Source organism: Poecilia formosa, unplaced genomic scaffold (assembly GCF_000485575.1).
Source record: "Poecilia formosa unplaced genomic scaffold, Poecilia_formosa-5.1.2 Scaffold45, whole genome shotgun sequence".
Lineage (NCBI taxonomy): Eukaryota > Metazoa > Chordata > Actinopteri > Cyprinodontiformes > Poeciliidae > Poecilia > Poecilia formosa.
The window spans coordinates 1,999,402-2,011,951 of NW_006799984.1; the positions used below are offsets into that span (position 1 = coordinate 1,999,402).

General features: G+C 37.4%; 1 protein-coding gene across 1 annotated transcript in view; it reads right to left on the reverse strand.

The window, feature by feature from the left end:
* The window catches only part of lig1 (ligase I, DNA, ATP-dependent), a 70,449-nt gene that overhangs the window by 45,992 nt on the left and 11,907 nt on the right, over window positions 1-12,550 (reverse strand). Inside the window, exons 6-12 of the mRNA XM_007552037.2 lie at window positions 9,554-9,931; window positions 9,287-9,395; window positions 3,240-3,326; window positions 2,672-2,728; window positions 1,654-1,712; window positions 467-580; window positions 201-367 (exon numbers count right to left, since the gene is read on the reverse strand). Of these exons, the coding sequence (XP_007552099.1) occupies window positions 201-367; window positions 467-580; window positions 1,654-1,712; window positions 2,672-2,728; window positions 3,240-3,326; window positions 9,287-9,395; window positions 9,554-9,931 (971 nt within the window). The remainder of the gene's footprint in view (window positions 1-200; window positions 368-466; window positions 581-1,653; window positions 1,713-2,671; window positions 2,729-3,239; window positions 3,327-9,286; window positions 9,396-9,553; window positions 9,932-12,550) is intronic.

Genomic DNA, 12,550 nt, shown 5'->3' on the forward strand with positions numbered 1-12,550 from the left:
TTTGCACTTGTGACTCCTTCCAGTTCTAGATGATGGATTAAACAGTATAAATGCTTTTGCAAGGCTCTGTAATTTCTTGTTCATTGCACAATTGCATTAACATCTTTTCCCTTTTCTTTTCTTGGGGCTAATTCAAAAAGGCAGACAATATATTCCCCCTACTTGTTCTCGTCTAATGAAAATGTTATTCTGTGGCTCACCGAGTTCCCACTCATGCTGGCAATTTCCTTCAATTTCTTAAACACGCCTCCTGCTGTCAGACTGGCCGGCTGGAACATGGTGCGCTGGTTGCTACGGGAACTCTCGGCCACCAGGCCCAAATCTCCTTTCTCCTGCGCCTCCGCTTTAATTTTGTCCAAATGTCGCCCTAGTAACGAGAGCGAGACGGTGAGCGGCGGCCGGCTCTCTGCCTGATGAGCAGAGCTGAGGCGGCGAATGCACAAGCCTTCACTCGTGTGTTTGTTACCGGTTGCTTGAGCGACGGCTTTCATCAGCACCGTCTCCCCAACGCCGAGCTCCATCCCAAGGTAGGCGGGGCCGAGCTGGTTCAGACACAGGTACACACAGCACAGCAGGTCGTCTGGGAAAAGGAGTGAATGCATGAGTGTGTGTGTGTGTGTGTGTATGTGTGTGTGTGTTAAGCTCAGACAAACAGAAAAACAGAAGAGAACGTTCATGAACTGAGGCAAAAACAAACCAACTAAAGATTGTTTTTAGAGATGCACCGATCAATCGGCTCTCATTTCCTTAATTTCGGGAGTTCGGTGATCGGTCGATACTTTTGCATGTTAAGCCGATCTTATCCACTGATCTCATCTACCTTGGAAAAAGGTCTAAAAACCAGCCGCTGTCCTCTTCTGCTCTCCCATTGGAGACGTTTGACTGACAAACTGACCCACCAGGTCATATCTGCACGTTTGCAGTTCACAAAAATTATCCCACTGTTGCCAACTCAGCAGCTTTCTTGTTTTATTTAGCATCATTTCAGACTTGTTCCAGATCAGTTATTCCTTAATTCTGATTAAAAAGTCTGAGTTCCACTGCCAGATCATTTTACTTAAAGTAAAGAAAAAATGTCTTGCCAGTGGAAATGGTACATTTTAATCAGCATCAAGTATTAAGGAATTATTGTCTTAAAACAAGATCCTACATTTTGATTTAAAAAGTTTTTTATAAGACACTTTTATCTAAATGTATTAAGATATTTTCACTGGAATCTAGACAAAAAAAGAAAATACTTGATAATATTTTGTGTTTTTGCAGTGTTGATGATTTCAATTACATCCCTAAAACACACACTCAGACTCCACTACACAAACACAAACACACAGTGGGAATGCAGACAAGAAAACACACTCACAAACCAGAACCCCAAACACAGAACGAGGCAGACACAAGCCAAGAGCTCAGACGTCAACGAGGCGGAAGTACTGGACCACGTTCAGAAAAACTCAAACTAACAAGCAGCAACATATCAGCATAGTCTTTACAGGAATCCCACAGGTACGTCTCACTCACACGCAGACTAACAACGCCGGCGCTTTTATGTGCAACCTGGCTTCACCGCCCTCCGCTTGATGGAGTGGCTGGCAGCCAGCTGCCTGCACAGCAGCGTCAGCCTCACCATTACCGCCATGATGAAGTAGCCTTTACCTGGAGAGAGCAGCAGCACCGAGCGGAGCAGGTTCGACAGCGTCTCGATGTTTCTCAGCCTACACGATGACAGAGGGGATAGACAAGGAGGACGACGTAAATTAATTTCAAGCCCATCCTGTAAATACTGAGGAGAAGGAAATGAGATTTGTCTGGGAGGTTTTAATCCTTAATGGGACCCAGCCAGACATATTAGGAGTTCATTTGTGAAACAGTAGACGTCAGTTTCAGATAGGAAGTCGTAGCAAGGGGCAACTGTTATCCAATATCCTTTAAGGAGAAATAGGAATCAAGATGTATAGCAGAAAGTCTCTGGTTTCAAATATTCCTCTGAGACTGTTGAAGGACTTCTAGGAGCACTCATTACTGGAGATGAATGTCGTTCATTTTTTGGTTTTTGATGGGTTATTTGAACTGCTCACAGTTTATACACACGATACCGACAAAAAAACCTCCTAGAGCCAAAACATGTTATTGAAAAACAAGTTTTTTCAAAACTGCAGTGTTTCTTTAAGCTAATTTATTTTGGAAATGTCAAATTGTGCAATTATATGGTCAATGTTAATGCAGACCTGTCCAATTTATTATATATTTTTTTTATTAAAATTGTTTTATGATGCATCATTACACCACCATGAAACAAGTCAGCTTAAACCAATTATTTCTAAGGCTTTCGATAATAAGATTAATGAACATTAAGAGTATACTTGAACTTCTCACTGTATGTCTGATTTAAACTGCTGAAAGAATTTGTCAGAAGAATTTGTATTGTTGCTTCTTTGAACTGATTACCAAAGTTTTTTCTTAAACCAGCTGCAGATCCATTTCAACATTTCTTCCACTCTGTATGCCCCAAGCTAACAAAATTAAATGATCTGAGTTTCTCCCTTCTCATTCTGTTATTCCAAAAAAAAATCCCAGTTGGCTGTCTGAAATGTGAGAGAGAAAGAAAAAAACGGTTGCAATCATTTCCCCTCAAACGCAGCTTGCCGTTTTTCCCTCCACATGGAGCTCCTACCTGCCAGAGTCCTCTTCAATTTTCTCAAAGGTGCGAGCCACTGCCAAGTACGGCACTCTGGAGAAAGATGAGGATGCAGTTAGCCTGCAAAGCCGCAGCAATGACAGCTTTTCTTTTTTACATGCACGACATTTAGCTGACTCGGATGTTGGGAACAACCAGCAATTAGTGCAGCAGGAAGATAAGCTTTGATTTGAGGTTATCAAACAAGGGCAAGGAGGACAAATGTGGGGACAGCTGTGTCTTTAGGAAATAAAAAAAATCAGTCTGGTGAGTGAGTTAGCAGAGTTGTTAAATAAATACACAGGATAAACATACAGGCTTTATTTTGAGATACTTAAGAGATTTAGCCCCAACATTCCCGTATGTTTTGTCTCATTTCTTTTTGTATTTATTATTTAATACAATATGATCTCACAGTCAGGGATAAATAGTTTTTAGCTAAATCTATTTTTCTAGGGTTGTTTAACATGCTGCAGGAGCTTTGAGCGTGATATTTATGGTTACCTGTTAATACTAAACGAGACAAGGATGCGCCTGTAAAAACAAAAAAACAGGCTTTGCTTACTTTTGGCCTTGTTTCCAGCAGGCGTGGTCCACCGGATGGTAGTTTGGTCTGGATGGATTGTAGTCTGTCTCTCCTGAGGCTGATCCACTGAAAATATACAAAGAAACAAGCAGGAACAATTAAATTTCAGTCCAACTGAAAACTCATGACAATATCAACGTTTTACAACCAGCATTAATCAGCGTCGTACCAAACCAGCCCACAGTAATGAGTTAATATTTAAAAAACTATAAAAGCTAAATTAGGAAACAACCAGAATAAACAAGAACAAACTAGAAAAACTATATAAGAAAATGCTGTGAAAAAAACTAATTACATTTTTGAAAATCAACTGAAATATGAAGCTGCGTTAGAAGCACTTGAACGGTTTCTGCAGTTTTAGCATTTCTTATTTGAGAAAAGAAGTCGTCCTTCAAAATAAGAGCAGCAACTGAGTTCCCCTTTTCTTTGCAGTTTCATCTGGAAACACAAAAAAGTGTTTGAAGCTTCTTATCGCCCAAACAAAACAAAATAATTGTTTTCATTTGGATTGAGGAAATGTAAGTAAATCTGACTTGAAATCAGTAGTGGCTTCTTGTTATTGTTCCAAATTAAAACTAAAGTAAATAAATAAATATAAAAGTGAATAAAGAACTGGTGCCATTTAAGGAAAGCTAGTCAAGAAAGATCTGACGACTTTAAGATGGAGGGAGTTTTGGAGGACATCAAACATTTCTGGAATACGACTTTTGCAATGAATCAAATAAAAAAAAAAAGCATATGTACAGATTTTAAAACTTTAATTAATTGCAAAACGTACTCTTTGAACTGCCTTAAAAAGTTATTTTCACACAGTATGGCATGAATTCATGATGAAATGCAAACTACAGCTGTGAAATTTATTTTGCATGCATTTCCCCCATCACTCCTTCGCTGCTGCACAAGGCGCAGCAATGAAAAATAAATAGTTATGCAGATGAAATGCCTTTGCTCCCTTCCAAAACTAAAAATAGTTTGTGGCTGGAATAGATACCATGACCTCGAACCGACAAAGCAATTATACGCTGCTGCTGCTCCTTCTGGTTTACTTTACATGGAAAGGTTAAAATAATAACAGCATTACGGCACCTTCTGGCTGAAACATCATAGAAAGGATATAAAAAGCCTTCACTTTGTTTTCTGTAGATCAGTTTATCCCCATGACGTTTCCCTTAGAGCAGCTGCAGCCACCTTTAGTTGCATTATGCAGGCATCTACAATTTGTACACAGCCTTAACTGTTTGTTGTTTAATTAGTTGCTTTGCAGTAATTAAAAGTGGTTGATGGTACAGGTAATCGCATCACACCCAGAGTTTCCCTGAAGGCAAGTACAAAGATGTTAGCATTAAGAGCAGTGCCATATAGAGACTCCTAAACACAAATATTGATTTACGTACTTCTGTATTGATTTTTTTTGTCTTAATTTAAGAAAAAGGAAGAATATCCATCTTACAGAGGGTTGTTCTCCATGTCAGGTAAAACTGAACAGATATAGGACTTGGAGATCTATATGCACAGGATGAATTTAGCTTTTAGCTTATTTTAGCTTTTATCTTAATAGGGTTTTCAAAAAGTAGTCAGAACATCACAGTAGTTTTAAAGGACTTTTCCTTACATATAAAGCACTTGAAGATTCAAATTTATGATTTTTTTTTACTCAGTTTTGCACAGTAGTTCAAATTAAAGTTAAAAATCTGAAACACATTTTGTAAAAGTAAACATGTTTTAAGTAAAAAAGGATAGATAATTGGACATAATTCCTATAATTAGTTTGTTTGCTAAGGCATGTTGTTTCTTGTACAGTATTATGCTGTTGTTTTGCTTTGGATGTGGAAAATTACAGAGACAAACTCTAAAAAAGAAACGTTCAGCTAAAGCCAGAAAATCCTGCAAATCACTTCATATACTCAGATATTTTCAAAGGGCCATAGTTATGGTCATTATTATTTATTTTTATTAATATATGCTTTGTTAAGCACATCATGTGTTAAATAAAAGTACATTTTTCATCTTATTGACAATCTGAATGATGAAAAATGAAATTATTGTAATTAGAAATAAAAGTTTTTGGCCAAAACATTCAAATTAGTCAAACTCAGAAACATTTCCAGCCACACATGAAAGCAGCCTGACTGACAGAAGAAGGTAGTTACAGTGAGAAACCTGGATTTCCTCTAGTATAAATTGGAGATGTTATCACAGTCCTAACAAACCACTGGACCAAATCAGAGACTCACGGCCTTGTTTTGAGGTGTTGCCTAATTAGCTTGTTGTTCCATCACAAAAAAGACTCAGAGTCTGAGGGTTAGTTCTCCCTGGAGACGCCTTTACCGCGAGAAACCAATTTCCAATCTTCCTGTAAGGTCTGCCATGCCAGTTACAATTTTATCAGATTCTGATTTTCTCTTTCTGGCTAATCAAACTAACTGGAGTAAAAGGAGTTTAATGTAACATTATGACAACTGACCATAAAAATAAAAACAAAGTTCATGAGAGATTGCAAGGTTACTATAGTAGCACTGATTTCAGAAAAACTGGGATTAAATAGTGGGATTTGGGGACATTTTTGGTTATTTTATGCATCCTAACTTGCCCTCAATTAACTAGACAGTATTCAGTGTTCAAGAATATATTTGTAATGTAATAATCACCTTTCTGACTGAATTTCCAGTCGATGTTCAGCATCTTTCAATCATTATCTGATGAGTACTGAACTCAAAATAATATTTCTTTTTTCTTTTCAGAAGAGTCTATTTTTACTTTTGACAAAGGGTGTGATGATGGATAAACTCCACAAACAGGAAAACAAATTTAAATTGAAATATTTATGACATACTCATTCAAATTTCATGCATGTATATTACTTTCATGTCAGAATAGGAACTCCATTTTGGATAAATTTCAAGTTGGATTTTCTTCAGCAGTTTAATTATCTGTTAAATGAACATGTGGGTCACAATCTAAGGAGTTACTGATTAAACGGATAGTTTGACAACACTTCAGAAGAGATAAAAGCTTCATTGGTGACTGATATCCAAGGATATTAAATTATTGCCTCGTTTTTAATAATGAACTCCAGCACCGGTCAGTAATTATGTTAAAACATGCAGAAATCCGGCTCTGAGTTGAGCTACAGCGCTGTCAGGTTAATGATAATGATCATTAACTGTACAGGTAATCAAATCTGAAAGTAATTAAGTCTCTTCTTCACCTGCTTCGCTGAAACATTTCACACTTCACACATGAAGTTGTGCTTTTTTTATCTGTGGATTATTATGAACCGGCTGATCCTAATTAGCTGTGTGTAAAACTATGAAGCTGACATTAACTAGACTCCCAGTTCCTCCTGAATCTCTTAACAGGTAGATTACAGGCGCATCTGGCATGACAGCTACTTGAATGTTAAAGCATGAGAATCTGTTTAACCTGCAGAGTTTAGACACTTTAATTAGTCTTAGTAAATGTCAAGTTAACTGGGTCTTTTCTTAAATTGTACAAGGAATATAATTTAGGTTTATAATCCAAACTTGCCCCATGTTTGTGTTAAAGAAAATATATGCAGCTCTGGAAAAAATTAGAAAACTGCATTGAACGCCATTGAAAACCAAATATTGATTTCTGAACTCTTCCTGAGTTGAAACATTAGTTTTGTTATTTCTAAATTAATATGAACTTGTTTCCTTTGCAGTATTTGAGGTGTGAAAGCTCCGCATTATTTACATTATTTTGACCATTTCTCATTTTCTGCAAAAATGAGAATTTTAGACACATGTTGTTAGTAGTTCATAGTATAAAAGAACAATGTTCATTTTACTCAAACATATACCTGTATCAAGTAAAATCATGAGCTGATAATTTTGCAGTGGTCTCTTCATTTTTTCCAGAGCTGTGTATTCCTTATGTTCTTGATATTTACTGTGCAGTAATCTTGTCTGTACTCAGGAACGCATTTATGGAGTGTATTCAGAATAGAAGTGATGCATTAAGAAAAAAAGAAAACAGAATATTTCTCACTGAATTCATTAAATTGGATCCATTTGTTCCTCCCCATCTTTCTGTTATGTTGCCAAATTAGTCCCTATTTTAGTCTATATTTATGCGCATAAATATACCTTGGAGCATTATTCAATGACACGGAGTTTAAGTTTTGCTTTCTGTAGCTCTTCCTAACAAAATATGTTATTATTTCCATTTTATAAGAATGTAAGTTATGAAGAGCTCAGTGTTGGAGTTCAGCTGAGCAACATGATATGTGGATCTGTTCAGTGTCAGAAAAGACACAAATAAGGTTACATTAATTAGTAATACAACTGAAACCAAGGACAGCTCTGAGTTAAGCTGGAAGAGAACATTCTGTCACTGATTATGTGCAGAAAAAGAGGACAGACACGGAGCTCTGAGTAGCTGCGTTTCCATTACTAATGCACACAAAACTTTGTTGATATTCCGCTTAATGTTCTGTAACTGAAGTGTTTCCATTAAATAAGAAATGCAATTAAAGCCACACGTGAATAAGTGGTTCACGTGATAACTCATTAAAAAACATGCATCGTCCTTATGCCACTTCCTGTCATCTTCTTTGTTGTTTCCGCCAGTAGTAAAATCTGCCTGTTGATCCATTGCAGTTTTGCAAAATACACTCATTTCCAAAGAGCTGAAGAACCACCTCATCCTAGAGCCAAAACATTTTATCCAAAAATTTGAGTTTTCAAAATTGGCTTGTTTCCACTGAGCAAATTAATTTTCTTAATTCCAATTATATGGCCAATGGAAGCACAGATAGTGGCTCAGGCGTAGGGAAAAGTTATGATTTCAGACCAAATAATTCAAAGCAACTTGAAGACACAGAGACTGTAACGACATCTCGTTTCCACAAATGAGCTCAGGAAAAGGAATCCACCAGCAGACAGAGAGGGGAAGACTGCCCACTGTTTGGAGGTCTAAGAGAAGAACTACTGCAGCTGAAATGACTGGGAACAAAGAACAGACTGGAAGTTATCAGGACAAACTCCCCATCAAGGTTTTGTGAAGCTGCAGAGAGGTTGGGGTGTTTCCTCATAAAAACCTTGGAAAATATCTCCAAGGGAAAACAGGGGCAAAGGAAAAGAGAGAAGTCAACAGTTCCAACATCTTTTAAATAAAAATGCTGTTTATGTAAAGATTCAGCTTTCTATACACTACTTTTAGAGAATAAATATGAAACTTCACTTTGTATTTACAGCAGCTATTTCCACAGAGTTCAGGTGTTTAATACCAGATTTGCCAAAAAACGTGATTGTAAGGAAATGATTAGACGAAAGAGCAGGAGGACAGCTCCATGTCAGATGATGGGGGACAATCCAGATGGATGACAGATAAAGAAACGCTGGACGATCAGATGGAAAATGGGCAAATGGAGGGTAAACAATTAGATGGATGACTGATGGTCGACAATTAGATGGACAGCGGAGAGAAGGGAGACGACGGACAATCAGATTGCTGGACGTATGATGGATAGTAGAGGATGAGTGGACGGAAATACGACTTTGAACAATTGAATGAACAACAAATGGACGAAAAGATGATTTTGAATAATTAGATTAACGATAAATAGACGGTGAATGGAGGTCCACAGACAACCAGACAATATTTGGGAAATGAGCTGTTACCCTGTTTCCATTTCTGAAAAATCCTGAAAGCCAAACTCTTCCAGGTGTAGGAACCGCTTACGTCACATGGTAACAGTGCATTACTGTTTACCATTTTCCTAAAATGCATTACTAACTAAAGACTCATTCAGCAAGATGAAGATCACAAAACTAAAACTGAATAAATATGAGAACTCTGCTGTGTTACACAGGAACTTCAAACTGTCCTGATTTCAGCTGAACTGTGAATTTTATGCATCTAATGGAAACAGAAGTTCAATCAATAGAAACCTAATGTGTATAAACTATCTACTCCATGTTGCTTATTTGCAGATTCTGCAGCACAGCAGCCGACCAAACAAACCCGAGCTGGACGCAACTTCCAGTCACAACTTCTCTCACCCTTTTGCATCTCTCTGTTCCTCATCGGAGCTCTTCCTCTCTGCACTCGTCTTTTTCTCTCCTTTGTTCTTCTCTGGTTTCTCTGTCTTAACTGCTGCTTTTCTGGGAGCTAATAAAGGCAGAAAAAGAAACAGAAAAAGGTGAGCAAGGGTTTGATGACGGGCAGAAATGTGCTGTCTTCTCACACAGATTAAAGCGCAGCACTTTTTTTTTTTTTTTGGGAAACATTTTTAATGCAAGCGCAGAGCAATGCAAATTCTTCCTCACCAAAGAAACTGCTGATTGGGGTTTTCTTGGCCGGCTCCTTATCTTTCTGCTCCTTCGCCTCTTTCTGCTTTTTTTCTTCCATTTGACTTTTTGGGCTCCCTGTGTCTTTCGTGTCCTTTTCAAACACCTTGTCTTTGGCGACAGAGGGCCTTTTCTCATCATCCGTCTTCTCCTTTGCTTCATTTTTCTTTTCCGCCCCCTCAGCTTTCTTTTCTTTCTCATCAGAGATCTTTTCTTCTACCTGCTCCTCCTCCTTCTTGGCCTTCTCTCCTTCTGTTTTCTCGTTCCCCACCTCCTCGTCTGGGCTGTTAGCCTCAGCCACTGGCTTTTCAACCTTTTCTTCCTTTGCTCCCTCCTCCATGGGTTCATCGGTGTTCTCTACACAGGGGAAGACAGAAAAGGAGTGAAGTCATTGAAGAGATAAATGCCAGCAGGTTTACTGAGGGCAGCCATTTTTTTCTTTTTTTTTTTTTAAGCGAGGCCATGTTTGAAGATACTTTCTTCTTCAATAAACGCCGCAGGTGATATTTCTGAGCTTTCCTTTTCACTCGAGACACTCAGGTAGGAGGGGAAATTGCTATTGACAAACTTGTAGCAACGACTCCCAGCAGACGGACGGGGTCATGGTATTGGCTGGTTGAGAAAACCGGCATAAAACTTTAATTTTCTGAGCTACACATTAAATAAAGCCAAAAAATGCTGAATTTAGCTCTACCATCTCAAATTTATCAAAAAGTTGTCAGAAAAGCTGGGAAACACAACAGATAAATGCTGGGAAAACGCATATATGCCCTTAGAAATTTTTACGATTTTTGCATGTTTTGGATCATTAGACAAAAGATAATTTAAGAAAAATAAACACTTTTCAAATGAGGATTTAGATTTCAAGAACTAACACTGCTGTTTGATGTTTCCTATCTCATGCATGAACTGGAGAGCTCGTTCAAACTCCTGCATCCTTAGCGCACTAAGCAGCGTTGTGATTGGTCCTTCCTCCCAGCAGCTGTAAGACTTTATAATCATCACTGCTCCCACAAACTCAGTGTTTACTATTTTTTCACATCTTTGCAAATAGTCTGGTTTTTATCCAGAAATACCCATCTTGTACATTTCTTAAATCATCTTACTTAGCTACACTTTTCTTTGAACCAGCGGGTGCTACCTTTGCTTTTGGATTTTATATTTTTACATTTGTGTGAATCTACATTCTTCAACTTAACTGTCACTTTGCTGCTGGTGCCCCTGAATTTCCTGAGGGACAAAAAAAGATTATTTTGATTTTATTAATTAACTAAAAAAGCTGACTCATGTTAAGCAGTTACTTCCACCAAACCTAATAACTGATTGAGCCACCCTTGCAAAGTGTCTTTTACATCGCATTTTGGCCCACCCTTTGTAGAATTGTTTCAATTCAGCCACATTGGATGATATTTAACATGATTTTAAGCACAAACTTTGACTAGGACACTCAGTCAGAGGACTTCTGAGTATGCTTTGGATTGCAATCTTGCAGCATATCATAGGTGGGCTTGATTATCAAACTGATTGCTGGATATTCCACTTGAGAATTACTTTCAAAAACAAAAACAGTTTGTGTGGTTCAATCAGTGACAGCAAAATGCCTGACGAGTCTTCGATTGGCTTTTTGATTCATTTTAGTGGGCTTAAATCAACTGATGTCAGTTCATGTGGTTCTGATTTCTCCTCCATTGTCTACTAGTTATGATATGTTGCCTTTAATATCTTTTCACCTCATCCTGTTAGACGTATCTTGTTATTTAAGTGATTTCAGGTCTGGCAGCAATCAGGCCTGATTGAAATAAAACTCAGCTTTCCGAAAGAAAAAAAAATGCTGTTAATCACACTTAAATCATAACTTAATAAGACAGTTATTACTTTTTTCTACACAAGGCCAGATTGGTGTGGATAGCTTTTTCCTCCAATAAATGAAATCATTAGTTGAAGACTACTTTTTATTTTAAAAACTAATGATCTAAAAAGCAGAAATGTGAGAAATGTCTATACATCTACCAGTGGTATTGCTTTAGCTTAATAATTTTGGTCTTAATGAGATGAGTTGTCAAAACACAAACCAGCAAATTGGGCAAAGTGAAAGCAGCAACTGGGGATAAAGTGGTTGTCAAACTTTTCTGTCCATCGACAGTAAAAGAAATAAAAAGCTTCTCCAACTCATCAGGAGGTTAAAGGTATAGTTATGAAACTCCTTCTGCAGCAGAATTGTTTGGTTTACAAGCTGGATTACAGGTAGGATTACTACCCTGTTCTTAAGAACTCATTTAGAGAAACAATGGACTCCGATGCTTTTTAACAAATCATTCATGCTGGTGCAATTAAAAAGGGCTTTGATACAGTACAGCCATTCTGGCTAAACAGCAAGCATTTAGGTTTTCCTTCTCTGTGCCAAAATTAAAAACATGCATTGTGATTTTAGAGGTCAGTGATGGGACTTTCCTGTTCTAGCCAATCACAGTATAATAAAAAAAACCCACATGATTTAACCTCTTGTTGAATTAACTTATTGAAATCACCTCTTCATGTCAGGAAAACTCAATTTCAGTAGGATGACTGTCAAAGTTTAGAAGGTCTAGTTGGAATTAGGGGGATTTTTTTTAACAATCACTTTAGTATTTTCAGAAATTAAATACAATGTCTGCCATACAATGTGCTTTTATTAAGCTGTTCAAGTTAAAATAGGCTACTCACATTTAAAAGTTGGCTGTGCAAAGCATGGCTCACTTAATTAATAGCAAATCCTCAATAAGCTGAGCTTAATGAAGAAAAAGCTCTAATGAACATTACTGCTACTGCAGAGTCTACAAATGCCTGATAAAATACAACTAAATGAAGAACATGACAAAACACCTCAATTGTTTTCACAAACAAGTACAAAAAAAACTGATACAAGAACAATAATTTAATAAGAATCCCTCAACTTTAAAAAACTTTACCATATAAAATATAAGACAACCTTTATTT